The sequence below is a fragment of the Neoarius graeffei genome, chromosome 2 (assembly GCF_027579695.1).
Source record: "Neoarius graeffei isolate fNeoGra1 chromosome 2, fNeoGra1.pri, whole genome shotgun sequence".
In the NCBI taxonomy this organism is placed as follows: domain Eukaryota; kingdom Metazoa; phylum Chordata; class Actinopteri; order Siluriformes; family Ariidae; genus Neoarius; species Neoarius graeffei.
The window spans coordinates 3,628,228-3,642,985 of NC_083570.1; the positions used below are offsets into that span (position 1 = coordinate 3,628,228).

The window sequence follows — 14,758 nt, forward strand, 5'->3', positions numbered from 1 at the left end:
AATCACACTTGGATGACCCATGTGTAGTAATATAAAAAGTATTTTTGTTCATAAAGTAGGAAAGAAAAAATTAAATTAATGATTTGTGGTAATTAAAAACAAGATATTTAAATAATACTTGGAATATTCAATCATAAAATAAATTGATTTCAAAAGATAGAGCAAAGAAAAACTCAGTCAGCATGAAATAACCTGGAAAATGAATGCGGGTCATTTCTGACCCATGTTGTGCATTAGAAGGGGTGTGCATATGCTTTGCATCAAAGGGTTAATACGACGTGAAATTACGCTGTTTAAACTCTGTATTTCTTATTAAAAAGTGAAGATTTGTGTCTCTGTCCCTGAAACTGTAAAACGAATATTTTTAAAATAAGTATTCCTAAACACGGTTTTATAAACTTGTGATAAATATTGGATATAATGCATGAATTTGGGATGTTTTGACTTCTAAAGCTGTAATCTCTCGCACTGTTGCTGTAAAAACAGGCATGATTTATTGTCATCTGTAAAGTCGGTAAACATCTGAGCGCAGGCTTAGCAGTATTTCTGTCGTCCTTTACTTATCCATTAAGTACGCTATTTAAAACATAACGCAGTCTCATTTTTTTTTCCTTTTCATTCTTTCTGTCCTCGCTTTATTCTTTGCTGTTTGAAAAATCATTATGACTGTTTTAAATGCGTGGTGACACCTCGCTCTTCGTATCTACCTGCCTGTGTGTGTGTGTGTAAAGTCCATGCAGCCGGTGCTAAAGTGAAGGATCTGGAGGATGAAGCCGAGCGCTTGTTGGAGAAGCTGAAGCCGATTCGGGAGCTACAGGACAACCTGCGCAAAAACATCTCTCAGATTAAAGAGCTCATTAATCAGGCTCGCAAACAGGCCAATTCCGTGAGTCCTGAACACACACGCTGCTATTTTTTGCAATGCAGTGATTGGAACAATGATTAATTCACAGTTAGAACACTCTGGTGTTGATGATATTATATTATTTAAATTTGGTTTTAAAGCGAGCCTGCCTTTCAGATTTTTCAAGCGTAGGTCAAAAAAAGAATTTTCCGGACACCCAATTATTTTTGTTTAGTGACCGAATTCAAATCAGAGACTTCCAATTTTATTCGTTTTTTTAAAACATAGAACAATTAATGAATTTATCTCCACATGGCCTGAAATTCTCCGTTATTTTTTCCTGCTTCACCATGACCCGGTACAAGATACTACTTCATGCATCACATCACATGGTGGGCTTTCCCCGTTCGCGCAAGGCATTGTGGGATACAAATTTGAAACAGGAGAGAAAAATGGAGGACGTGAGTGTGCGAATGAAACATGAAAGACCGACTACAGTATAGTAACGGAAAGAAAGCGAGAAGAAGAAAAGACGTTATGTTCTATACGAAGGAAAGGAAACGCAGGATCAAACTAATAAATATGGGCGCTCTGATCAGCTGTTCGTTTAGCGACAGAATGATGGAACTGTCAGTGCACGCTCAAAGGGAAACCTGTAGATGGCAGTAATGCAACACTGTGGATGCCAGCTGCTGTAAAACCCAAAAGAAGAAGAAGAAGGTGGTAAACCTGCGCATGCGCACACACACGGACTTCCTCTGTCTGCTCGACTGCGCGATTTCATGCACATTATTTGCTTTAATCCGCTCAAATTAAATAACTTCCCAGCCACAGAATGGCCTGATATTTTGTGAGATATTACAGAAATAAACAGATATCACAATCGCCACATTTCAGACGGAACTAAATTTCACTGATTTTATGAAATTGAAAGACCGTCTAGCTTTAAGTGAATTTACAGATTCATTCCAGGAAAAGAAAACGATCTTGTCGATGCAGTACCAGAATAGACCACTTGGGGGCAAAGTGCAGCTCAAACTAGCTAACCTAAAGTAGCTGTACATGCTGCAGAGAACAAGCGATATTCCATCCATCCATCCATCCATTATCTGTAGCCGCTTTATCCTGTTCTACAGGGTCGCAGGCGAGCTGGAGCCTATCCCAGCTGACTACGGGCGAAAGGCGGGGTTCACCCTGGACAAGTCGCCAGGTCATCACAGGGCTGACACATAGACACAGACAACCATTCACACTCACATTCACACCTACGCTCAATTTAGAGTCACCAGTTAACCTAACCTGCATGTCTTTGGGCTGTGGGGGAAACCGGAGCACCCGGAGGAAACCCACGCGGACAACATGCAAACTCCGCACAGAAAGGCCCTCGCCAGCCACAGGGCTCGAACCCAGGACCTTCTTGCTGTGAGGCGACAGCGCTAACCACTACACCACCGTGCCGCCCCTCCAGCGATATTCAAATTAACAAAACCAAAACTGTAAGAAGCAGTTTTATTGTAAACTGATACAACCCCGATTTGAAAAATCCCCCCAAAAATATTCCAATATTTTTGGAATCGGGGTTGAATAAAACCTGATGTGAAAACGAATCCAACTGCTTTTATTGCTGTCTCTGAATTATTCTCCAGTTTTAATTTTTCTGCACTTCTCTGAATAATTGAATCGTTCCACTTTAATGAAACGAACCACAAACCGGCCATGTTTCTTTAATTTATTTTGGCTCATTTTCAGCTGAGTTAAGTTTTTTTTTTTCTCCCTTTAAACTGAAACAGACTCAAGACCAGTTTGAATTGTTAAACTGATTAACATTAATTTCGGGATGCTTTGACCTGGTTTTTGAAATTAATTCATTCATTTTCATTCCATTTGAAGGTGTGATCAGGAAGAGCAGGCTCTGTTGAATCTCCTCATGTTACATTTACTGAGACCGACCTCGGCTTTTTGTCTCGATTACTGTATCTTCAGTACTATACAGAATCCTTTAACAACTCCCTGACCTTTGACCTCCAGATCAAAGTGTCCGTGTCGTCCGGGGGAGACTGTATCCGCACCTACAGGCCGGTTATTAAGAAAGGCCGCTACAACGCCATCATCCTGAACGTGAAGACGCTCGCCGCGGATAACCTGCTCTTCTACCTCGGCTCGGCCAAATTCGTGAGTAACGGAGCGCGTGGATCAGCTTCACACACCCGAAAACCAGGGCTTTGAACCGGTTCAAGGAACGAAAACGAAAACCGGGAACTTTTTCTATTTCACATGGAACAGAAACGAAACCAGAAACTTTATTATTTTTTATGTTCCGGAACAGAAACGCTTATTAAAAATAATGGTAACCGGTTAATACCGGTTTTTATTTCGTTCCTCAAAGTTTCTGTAGCCTACAAATAAAAAAGTCATTCTTCTCCTGCGCAAGTTTCTATGACCCGCTGGGGTTCACTTCCTGTGTGACGTTCGCTGACTGAATGGAGAGAGCGGGAGGGTGGACTACTATCACGTCTCCATTACTGAGTGTCTCTGAGCAAAGAAGAGCCTGAACGTTGCAACCTCCCTATTGGCTGTTTGTAAAAATGTATCAATTGTTGCCCCTCCCACGGGAATCATCGCGGGCTCGAGAGACGAGACCTGACGAGTTAGTTCGTTGGTAGCAGAACAAAATGTCTGGACACAAATCGGGTTTTCAGAAAAGGAAAGAAAATAAACGGAGGGTCGAAAATACAAAAAAGGAGGCAGAAAATGCAAAACGAGTTTTAAGGTAGGACAAATGGTTACTTTTCTGAGGCAGCTCGCCGTGGCTGCCTGCAGGCTTATTTATTATAGCCCATTTAGTTAAAATAGTTGATATAAAATGTTTATAGTTATGTGATGGTTGTCCTGATTTAGACTGGTGTTTTTTTTTTTGGGGGGGGGGGGGTTGCGCGATGTTGCACCCGGGTCCAGATTAGGGCAGAACCGGCCCTGGCTACATTTCAGGTGTAGTTTGTTTTATGTATGTATGTACTTGCATAGATGTGTACTTGGTCTTCCAATATGGCGCCTAACAAAATCTCGCGGCGCGGTGACGTCATGCGGTAGCCCTCTATAGGGCCTGACTAGCCTTTGGTAACACACTAAATGAATTATCTTTCATTTTTGGCACTTTTTCTGTTTGTGTAGATGGGAAGACATACTGAGAATCCAAATCGCCAACATTTGAAATAATAATTGTTTTGAATTATTTCTTGTCTTATTTAATGAAGGTTGTAATAGAATTAGCCTACATTTGGCTTAAGCTGGATGAGACAGAGACATCATTTTATAGCCAATTGTTAAACAGCTGACAGGGAACGTAATTAACCGTTCCGGGAACGAAATTTTTTTGTTCTAACCGGTTCGGGAACGTCCATTTAATGGTGGAACCCAAAACCGGAAACGTTAAAATTCCGTTTCTGTTCGGAACGAACCAATAGGAAAAAAATTACGGTTCAAAGCCCTGCCGAAAACTACATGCTTTGATGTTTATTTCTGGTTTGATGTTGAGCTTGAGAGTGGGGCGGGGCCATGTATGAGCTTTGTTGTGATGTCACAAGAACTGGTTTTGAACCAATCACATCTGATATGTAAATTATTTAAGGATGGCGAAGGTTTAGACTACGAATCTGTGTGCTCAGATATCGAACCCGGATTATTTTTATTGGTTTCAAATTACACGTTCGTGACCACTGATCTCGCAAACATCAAACCACTCAAAGAAAGAAAGAAAGAAAGAAAGAAAGAAAGAACATTAGTGTTGCGCCTTCTACACAAAACCAAAGTAATAACAATTGATGTTCAGTAATGATTAATAACGATTAAACATATTCATTTATATACACCTCCCCCCCCCGCCCTTCTCTCTCAACTGGAAATAGAGAAACCTGATTATCACTCGAACATGTGCAGGACGAGTGTGTGTGTGTGTGTGTGTGTGTGTGTGTGTGTGTGTGTGTGTGTGTGTTTCCTCACAACTGCTTTAATGAGGAAACATTAAAATGCACATCGTGTTTATTACTTCAAATCCACAGATAAGCAGCCATTACCTGCGGTTAAGAGAGAAACAATAAAAGCTTATTACTGCTTCTTTGGACCTAATACAATCACACACACACACACACACACACACACACACATCCCGCGAGAAGGTGTGTGATCAGGGCAGTGAGGCAGCAGCAGCAATTAGCCGGGAGTTTAAACTGAGGCTGTTTCACACTGATTTCCCCTGAGACATCTCAAACACACACACACACACACACACACACACACACACACACACACACACACGTGCGTGTCTTGTGTTGCATCTACTGGTTGAGCGTTTACACATGTGTGTGTGTGTGTGTGTGTGTGTAGGTGGATTTCCTGGCAATCGAGATGAGGAAGGGCAAGGTGAACTTCCTGTGGGACGTGGGGTCAGGGGTCGGCCGAGTGGAGTATCCCGACCTCACCATTAATGATGGAAACTGGCACCGAATCGAAGCCTCGCGGTACACACACACACACACACACATTATCATCTCATAAAGTACGGTATGTACAGCAGTTTTTAGGCTCAATATTGTGTAAAAAGAACACATCGATTTCAAGAATCCTAAAGTGATGGAGGGATAACAGTAAGAAACAAGCAAAAGCGAAAAAACGAATATTATATCACAGGTATTGAGGTTTTTCACCTGACGTCACAGGGTCACGTGACGCCCCGGTGTCCGCCATTTTGAAGGTCAAGCTAGCTAATGTCAACAACAGTAGCTAGTATGTTACTGCTACTAGCTTGCCGGAGCTAGTAGCCTGCCCGAGCGCGCTAGCTCCGGCAAGCTCGGACGTCGGCTCCGGCAGCTATTTACACTGGATCCGGTGTAAATAGCTGCCGGATCCTAATTACAGTAAACTAGTAAATACAGTAAAGGAAAAACTTGAGACTGAACGGTTTTAACAGTCATCCAAATGACTGAACGTAAACATTGCTACAGTAACATACTAGCTATGTTGTTGACATTAGCTAGTGCTAACAGCTAGCTGCTAGTACACTGCTACAACACAGACACCGACCCTAATAATACAGTTCTTAGTCATTGCCTGGTAACAGCAAATTTATAACGGGCCATGTCTCAACAGACTAAGAAGTTATTTCAATGACATTTAATAACATTTTGTTTATCCTGAACAAACCTTAGCTGTAATAAGATGGCGACCACCGGCTCCAGGGACAGCCCGCTGATGTAGGCATGTTACCCAGCCTGACACAAAATATTTGTAGGCATCCAAACTCTTATACGCTTTCAGATCAATACCTGTGTACGGCGATGGGTTTTTAACGACATAGGTATACAGATCATGTGGGCCGAAGTCAGGTAAAGACGAGGGCTTCATGTACTTCCGTACGTCAGTGAACAATCCTGGTGGAAGCAGGTAAACGTCGTTCTCTAAGCCTGCTAACCTCAATTTTTGCAAATCCCTCTCCCTCTGCTCGCCCTGTACTGTAAATGCCCGACGTCGCTGGATAGTGAAGGTGTTTTCTGCATCTCGCTCCTTTTTCTTTTATGTTTTTCGTTTGTCGCCTTCCTCGCATTCAAACCGATTCGAGCCGTGACGTCCAAAATGGCAGCCTCACATGACTTGGTCACGTGGGTGAAAAACCTCAATAGTTCAGAACGGGTGTGTTCTAATGTGTGTGTGTGTGTTTCAGTGTTGGTCTGAATGGCACCATTTCCGTTCGGCCCCTCGAGGGCCCCAAAGCGGGCATCGTTCCCACCTGGCAGAGTGCCAAGTCACCTGAGAGCTACACGGTGCTGGATGTGGATCAGAACGCTTACCTGTTCGTCGGAGGAATGTTAGGCAGCGTAAAGGTACACACACACACACACACACACACACACTGGGGATTGGAATGGAAAGTACCGGAAGCAAAGGAAGGGAGAAAGGAAGAAAAGGAAATGTCATGGAAGAAAGGAAAGGGAAGGAACTGGGAAGAGAAGAATGCGAGACAAAAGCTATGGATATGACAGGACTGAAAGGGACGTGAAGGCAGTGTGTCCGTGAAGGTTCTCAGTCATCCAGGTGATCATAAACCGTAGGTGCTAAAGAAGGCAACTGGACTTGCTTGAAATTCTTGAAGATGTTTCAGCTCTCATCCGAAAGGCTTCTTCAGTTCTGTCTAAAGGCCAATTTATGCTGACAATGCAGTCCTCGCAGATGGCGTCGCAGATGGCGTCCGCGTAGCCCCCCCCCTCGCAGACGCTCTGCGCGCACCTCGCAAAAATTGTGACCACCGCAGAAGCCTCGCAGACAGCGTCGCAGACAAGAGGGCTCTGATTGGTCCACTCTACGTCCGCTGTACACGCGCTTCCGCTTCCCTACTTTCCCGGTTTGGTTTGTTTTCACGACCGCCATTTTTAAAAACACGAGCGAAGATGGAGCAGCACGAAGAGCGGTTGATCGAGGAAGTGAGGAAGTACGGACATCTATACGACTCCAGTTCTAGTCATTATAAGTAAACACTCCACTAACCACACCCACCAACTACTCCTAGCGATTTCGCGCCCCCTTGTGTTGTGGCGGTGAATAACATCGCGCACGCCTATTACTCCCCGCTCGACGATAAATTACAACTGTCTGCGAAAAGCTATCTGCGAAAGCCTTGTCGCAAGAGCATGCAGAGTGGGGAGTTCCAGGCATTTATCCTCTAGTGGAACAAAAAAGCAAGCCTAAGGAGACTCGTTGAGGTCACATGGGTCGTTGAGTCATCCTGTAGGTTTAGGTGACTGGGGGCCGGGAGTGAACAGTGTTAGCAGCCTAGAGGGTCGTCAGGGCCATTGAAGTCAGCTGAGTCTTGGCGTGGACATGAAGGGAGGAAATGGGGAGAAAGGAAAGGAAAAGACTGGAAGGGATAGAAATGAAATAGTCGGGAAGAAAAGAGAGGCAATGGAAGGAAGGGAAGAGACTCAAGAAAGTTGCAGGAAGGAACAGGAATCGAAGGGGCTGGGAAAGGGACAGGAAAAGGAAAGTGGACGTAAGGCCTGAGATAGATGAGAAGGTAAGAGAATGAAAGGAACGACAGGAGCGGGGAAAGGGAACAGGAAGTCGTATCTAGGTTTCATGTTTGTGTGTAACGGCAGAAAGCAGATGCAGTGAAGACGATCACGTTCTCCGGCTGTATGGGAGAGACGTACTTGGACAGTAAACCGATCGGATTGTGGAACTATAGAGAGCGAGATGGAGACTGTAAAGGATGCGTGGTCAGGTATACACACTTACGGTACACACTCATGGCTACAGTTTTACACTGTTGAATTTATAGAATCTGAGCTGTGTGTGTGTGTGTGTGTGTGTAGTCCTCAGCCTGCTGACTCTGAAGCCGTGGTTCAGTTTGATGGTGAGGGTTACGCTGCAGTCAGTCGTCCAATCAGATGGAACCCCAACAGTTCCACAGTGACGTTCAAGTTCCGCACTTTCTCCACCAGCGCTGTGATGATGTACCTTGCCACCAAGGACATGGTAACATACACTTTGTTACACACACACACACATGCACACACACACAGCTATCCCAAACTCTTTGCTTCTATCTGAGCAGAAGGACTTTATGAGTGTCGAGCTGAGTGAGGGTCGTGTGAAGGTCAGCTATGATCTTGGTTCTGGTACTGGCTCCGCTCTCAGCCAGAAACGACACAATGATGGACGATGGAAATCGCTCACTATGACTCGCTCTAAAAAAGAAGGTAATCATTACTGTTCGGGCTGAACATACCTCACAACCTCGCGCACACACACACACACTTGTCTTTTTTTCTTTGTGGGAAGAATGCTGTTGATTGGGAAAGATGTGAAGGAAATGGATGCACCTTACTTGCGTAAAGTTCACCATCTAACCGAATCCGATCTCTCAGGCACTGTGATCATCGTGGACATGGACACCGACGAGGAGGAGAAACTTTTCATCACCTCTCAAGGAGGAGCAACAGGTCTCAACCTGAAGGAGGATGAGAGGATCTACTTCAGCGGTTTACCCACCAGCGGGCGCTACAGGTAAACACCTTTACCTTTCAAGCTAACGGTAGGTCTCAATGGTTAAGGCATCAGAAGGGTATAATTTCAAATTAACTCGGCTTAGAATGCAGTTGTATTCTGTTTCAGCCAAATGAAGTCAGTGGAAGGTGTTGACGTGGGAAAGCTTGACAGAACTAGATGATAGTTCAAAGTTTGTTTCAGAAGGTTTACCTGTTTTCGACCAGCAGGGTTCCGTTCTGATTCGTGCACCAAATTTTGAACTGTTCAGAGCATTCTGACCAAGAATAAATTGGTTCGGAACCTGAAAATTTGGTTCCCAAGTGGAACCAAAATATCCAATGAGAACCATGATGACATCAGTACGGTAGGCGTGTCATTAGTTTGGAGAGGAAGCAGAGCACAGCAATGGAGACTGCAATGGAAAAAGGATACATCTTCAGAAAAAATGGAATGAAAACAAATGTGTGGCACCAAGGTTCAAAGAATCCTGAATGGAACCTGTTCAAGAACCTGTTCCCTGTTGGTCTAAAAGGGGTATCAGACATTGGGGTAAATCCGGGAAGTCTTAGGAAGTAATGTCTCTTGTAGTGTTGTAGTCAAGACCACCTAAACCAAGATCAAGTCATGACCAAGACCAAGACATTGAGGGATTTAGGTCAAGTCAAGACTGAGGGCGCTTTCATACCGCACCAGGCAGTAAAATTGTTACACTGTAGCATACAGACTGCGTGTGGTCCGCGTTCACACATGCAAACGAACCAAATTGGTCTGAATGACGTTTCGTCATCTTCCGGTGGAAATAAGCGCCAATTTGGACCTTCACAATGGAGCGACACGTTCGCACACTGTTTCTTGCGCTGGTCCTTGCTTTTTATATCGTCAACATTACCCATTTCTGGCAAAATATCCAGTTCCAGAATGAGTCGCGGCTGCAGCTGGAGAACAATCTTCGGATATACTGGATTCGCCGAACATGTATAGACCCCTTTCACATGACGTCACCGCGCCGCGAGATTTTGTTAGGCGCCATATTGGAAGACCAAGTACATGCACTTAATATAAAACAAAGTACGAGCGAGAGTAAAGTGACACGATGGATGATAATTCGGGTTATGTGAGTACATTGGAGCGCCTCGGCTGCCCTCCAAAGTTTCTCAGTATGATCATTCAGTTGCATGAAGACCAGAGCGGCCAAGTCAGAGTAAACAGCAACCTCTCAGAGCCCTTTCCCATCGTCAACGGTGTAAAACAGGGATGCGTCCTCGCACCGACACTGTTCAGCATTTTCTTCAGCATGATGCTAAAACAGGCCATGGAAGACCTTGACGATGAAGACATGGTCTACATTCGCTACCGCCTGGATGGCAGTCTGTTCAATCTAAGGAGGCTCCAAGCCCGAACAAAGACACATGAGCAGCTGATCAGAGACCTCCTCTTTGCTGACGACGCTACCCTCGTCGCTCACACTGAAAGATCCCTGCAGCGCCTTACGTCCTGCTTTGCAGAAGCTGCCCAGCTCTTCGGACTCGAGGTCAGCTTGAAGAAGACTGAGGTCCTCCACCAGCCCGCACCTCGGGTAGAGACTGAGCTGAAAACAGTACACCAGTTTACCTACCTGGGGTGTGTCATCTCATCTGATGCCAAGATCGACAAAGAAGTCGACAACAGACTGGCCAAGGCAAACAGCACTTTTGGCAGACTGTACAACAGAGTGTGGTCAAACAAACACTTGAAAAGGGGCACCAAGATCAGAGTGTACAAAGCTGTCGTTCTCACCACCCTCTTGTATGGCTCTGAGTCGTGGGTAACCTATCGTCACCACCTGCGACTCCTCGAGCGTTTCCATCAGCGCTGTCTCCGCACCATTTTCAACATCCACTGGAGCGAGTACGTCTCAAACGTCGACGTCCTTACACAAGCGGAGATCACCAGCATCGAGGCTATGTTGCTGAAGTCGCAGCTACGCTGGGCAGGGCACGTCTCCAGAATGGAGGATCATCGCCTGCCCAAGATAGCCCTGTATGGCGAACTCTCCACTGGTCATCGTGACAGAGGGGCACCAAGGAAACGCTACAAAGACTCCCTGAAGAAGTCACTAGGTGCCTGTCACATTGATCACAACCAGTGGTCGATCCTCGCTGCTGACTGTGTCGCCTGGCGCTACACCATTCATCAGGCCGTCTCCTCCTTCGAGGAATCCCGCTGTGAGAACCTGTGGGAGAAGCGTCGCAGAAGGAAAGAACGGGAAATTTCAGCAGCGGTACCTGACATCACTTTCGATTGCAGCCAATGCGGCCGGACCTGCCTGTCCCGCATCGGACTCATTAGCCACGAGCGAGCCTGCAGTCGTTGTGGACAATGCCCTTCATAAAATCTTCGTTCGCGAAGCCAAGCCGAGAGAGAGACCAGCTGCAGAAAGGGCACGGTATGTGGAGAAACTGGCTGTGATTGATGGGTTTGACCCATATGATAAGACTCGCGGCAAGGGAGAATGGAAACATGAGGAGGACCGGACACCAATTCTGCCGTCTGTTTGCTACCCAGACATTGTAAACTATTTGTTGTTTACACCCAGTGCCTACACTCAGTGTTCGAACTATGCCGATATTTTCGGGGGGGGTCCCTTTTTTCCCTTGGGGGGGAGGGGGTGCTTGCGCTTGTCTCGGAGCGCGGATCTCCAAACACATGAGAAGCCTATCTTACGCACATATCACGCGGACTCCACACACGCATCGCGTCTGAAGTCATAACTCATCAGGGGAAATCGTGTCCGCATTGGCATGTTCAAAAAACAACCTCGCGTCAACAATGATACCACACGCAAGGAAAAAAAACAGTCAGGCTACTCAACAACCAACCTGGCAGCAGCGAGCAAGCCCCAAACCTTCTAAATTATTATTATTATTATTAAATTGTAGAAGTCTGGGAGGCTTGCTCCTCATACAGTTATCAACTTGGGGCCAGTTTAGCATGTTTTAAATCTGAATTTCTTGCGTTTGCTTACCTCAAAGTGTCCGCAGATCATGCACAGACTTATCCATTATATCCACAGTTTTTTGCCAAGTCTCACACAGGTTTCTTTCAAGTCTACTGTTGGGCCAATAAATCATAAATAAAGCAGCTCAGATTTGTTTAAGTCGTTTGCCACTCCACTTTATTCTCGTGGGTTCACATACCGCTGCCGTTATTTCCCCCTAATCACGAGTTTGTTGGTCTTCCAAAATGGCGCAGGGTCTCTTTACTTCCGGTTTCGGGTGACGTCAGTGAAAGGGGTCTATAGCGCGTCATTTCAGGCAGAGGAGACGCGCTATTTTCACCAATGCTGTCCTGCTGATGATGAGACAAGCACCTTTCCAAAGACCCACAAGGTAGGCTAGAGTCTGTTCGCCTGACAAGCCAGCCGGCTTTTACTGTAGAATCTGTTCTGCTGTAGGTTAATACAGGGCAATCTGAATTTCCCACTGACAGAGCTGGAGCACGCGCGTGTGCCTGATGCCGCTGTTTACAGGACGTTATAATGTTCACATTGTGTAGATGCTCACATCATTATCTTTATAGTTATTAAAATAGTTACTATTCTTAGTGTGGGCAGCCTTTTACATTATATCCAGTGTAGACACACCCCACTTTTCAATGAAAAAATGTGCATATTATACACCGGTTTTAACAGTAGCCTATGTTGTAATAACACAGGAATGGGTTTAAACATTTTGTTGTTAATAATAATAAACGTACAATAAATAATAAATAACAATAATCAAATGCAGAGGCTGTAATTCAATATGTTATAACAAACGAACCGTTCATTTAGACCTGAGTTGGTCCAGGTTCGCGTTCTCACCAGAGGGACCGCGCCAGAGGTTGACATTTGGTGTGGAATGTCACACCACTTTTTGGAGGTCTCGGTCCGCTTGATTTAGTGCACACCCGAGTGCGATTGATGCGTTCACACCGACGAAAGCGAACCGAACTAAGAGCTTTTGGTTCGAATGGACTGTTTAGTGCGCACCAACTGCTGTTGGTGTGAAAGCACCCTAAGATCAAGGCATGGTGAGACTGAGTCAAGACCAGGACCAGACCACTATTACCCCTTTTCCACCAAATCAGTTCCAGGGCTGGTGCTGGTTCACAACTCGTTCAACTTGCGAGCGCGCTGAGAACCAGTTTGCTTTTCCATAGCTCGCGGTGCTAAGGAAAGCCACGTCATTACTGTACGTCGCTGTGTACATCAGTTACGTTGTTGTATACGTCAGTTACATCGCTACGTTTGCATAAACCTTGGCGCGAATATCGAAGTGAAAACAACATGGAAGAAGCAGCAGCAATAATAATGGATGACTTTGCATTTGTACAGCTGCTGCTTCTCGTCGCTTAAAAATGGCAGTCTTTCGCGGTCTTGTTGTTGGTCTTAACAACTCCGCCCCCCCCCGCTGACGTAAGCGGTTCTTTCCTCTGGCCCAGCAAAGAGTTGGTGCTAGCCTGGAACCGGTTTTTCTGGCCCCAGAGCCAGTTCTTTGTCAGTGGAAACAGAAAACCCGGTTCCAAACTAAGCACTGGCCCCGAACCAGCCCTGGAACTGCTTTGGTGGAAAAGGGGCATCTATGTGTGTGCAGGAGGTTCGGGGGAGGGGTGATGACCATTAACAGGAAGAACAATTTCAAATTAGCAGGAAGTTTTACATCCACAGTAATGATGTTAACAAATAAATCAGACAGTGTACAGGTAATTTAGTGAAATCCCCACAGCTGTGGTCTTGACCGGTCTTGAAATAAAATCTCGAGTCCTCTCTGTCCGAGACCGCGACACGACCGAGTAAAAATGTGGTTGATTCCAAGACAAGACGAGACCTTCAAAGAGTGGTCTTGAGATCGGCCTTGAGTACGCCAACACTGGTCTCTTGTTCTACTTCTCTTCAATATCTTTGGAGAACTATATAGGGACAGGTTATACCGATAGTTAGTTCTTCACTAAGGTGGTCTGAACCGCTAAATAAATTACGCAAGCTAAGTTAAGTTAGCTATGACTGAATTTTACAAAACAGCAATTGGAACCACGAAGAAAGAAGAACTAGGAAACTTTGTGCATAATTAAACCAGGTTTGTAGTTGTATTTTGTAGTATACAATTGTGAACTACATTCGTAAATTGTAGTAATCAGTTTGCCCTGTTGATAGTGGGCGGGGCTTGCTGAGCAATGAACAAGCTTTTTATCTGTAGCCTATTAACTCAAACGGGGCAGTCGAGCAGTAGCAGAGATGGTTTTACGTAAAGGCAGCAACAGCCACCATCACATGGTGCGGTTGGAGTCTTGTTCTCGGACGACTTCAAATTTTCTTTAATGACTGGGACTTGACTCAGACTTGAACACCAGGGACTCAAGGCTGGACTCAGACTTGAGGTTTAGTGACTCGACTACAATACTGAATTAAACTGTAAGACTCTCTCCTCAGCATCATGTTCGGGAATTCATCTCATCTCATCTCATTATCTGTAGCCGCTTTATCCTGTCCTACAGGGTCGCAGGCGAGCTGGAGCCTATCCCAGCTGACTACGGGTGAAAGGCGGGGTTCACCCTGGACAAGTCGCCAGGTCATCACAGGGCTGACACATAGACACAGACAACCATTCACACTCACATTCACACCTACGCTCAATTTAGAGTCACCAGTTAACCTAACCTGCATGTCTTTGGACTGTGGGGGAAACCGGAGCACCCGGAGGAAACCCACGCGGACACGGGGAGAACATGCAAACTCCGCACAGAAAGGCCCTCGCCGGCCACGGGGCTCGAACCCGGACCTTCTTGCTGTGAGGCGACAGCGCTAACCACTACACCACCGTGCCGCCCATGTTCGGGAATTGATAATCAAAATTATAA

General features: G+C 45.5%; 1 protein-coding gene across 1 annotated transcript in view; it reads left to right on the forward strand.

Annotated features, from left to right (window-relative positions):
• Nucleotides 1-14,758, forward strand: part of lama2 (laminin, alpha 2) — a 285,101-nt gene that overhangs the window by 250,200 nt on the left and 20,143 nt on the right. Inside the window, exons 44-51 of the mRNA XM_060913573.1 lie at nucleotides 732-886; nucleotides 2,873-3,016; nucleotides 5,228-5,361; nucleotides 6,561-6,720; nucleotides 7,990-8,114; nucleotides 8,206-8,368; nucleotides 8,448-8,592; nucleotides 8,761-8,899. Of these exons, the coding sequence (XP_060769556.1) occupies nucleotides 732-886; nucleotides 2,873-3,016; nucleotides 5,228-5,361; nucleotides 6,561-6,720; nucleotides 7,990-8,114; nucleotides 8,206-8,368; nucleotides 8,448-8,592; nucleotides 8,761-8,899 (1,165 nt within the window). The remainder of the gene's footprint in view (nucleotides 1-731; nucleotides 887-2,872; nucleotides 3,017-5,227; nucleotides 5,362-6,560; nucleotides 6,721-7,989; nucleotides 8,115-8,205; nucleotides 8,369-8,447; nucleotides 8,593-8,760; nucleotides 8,900-14,758) is intronic.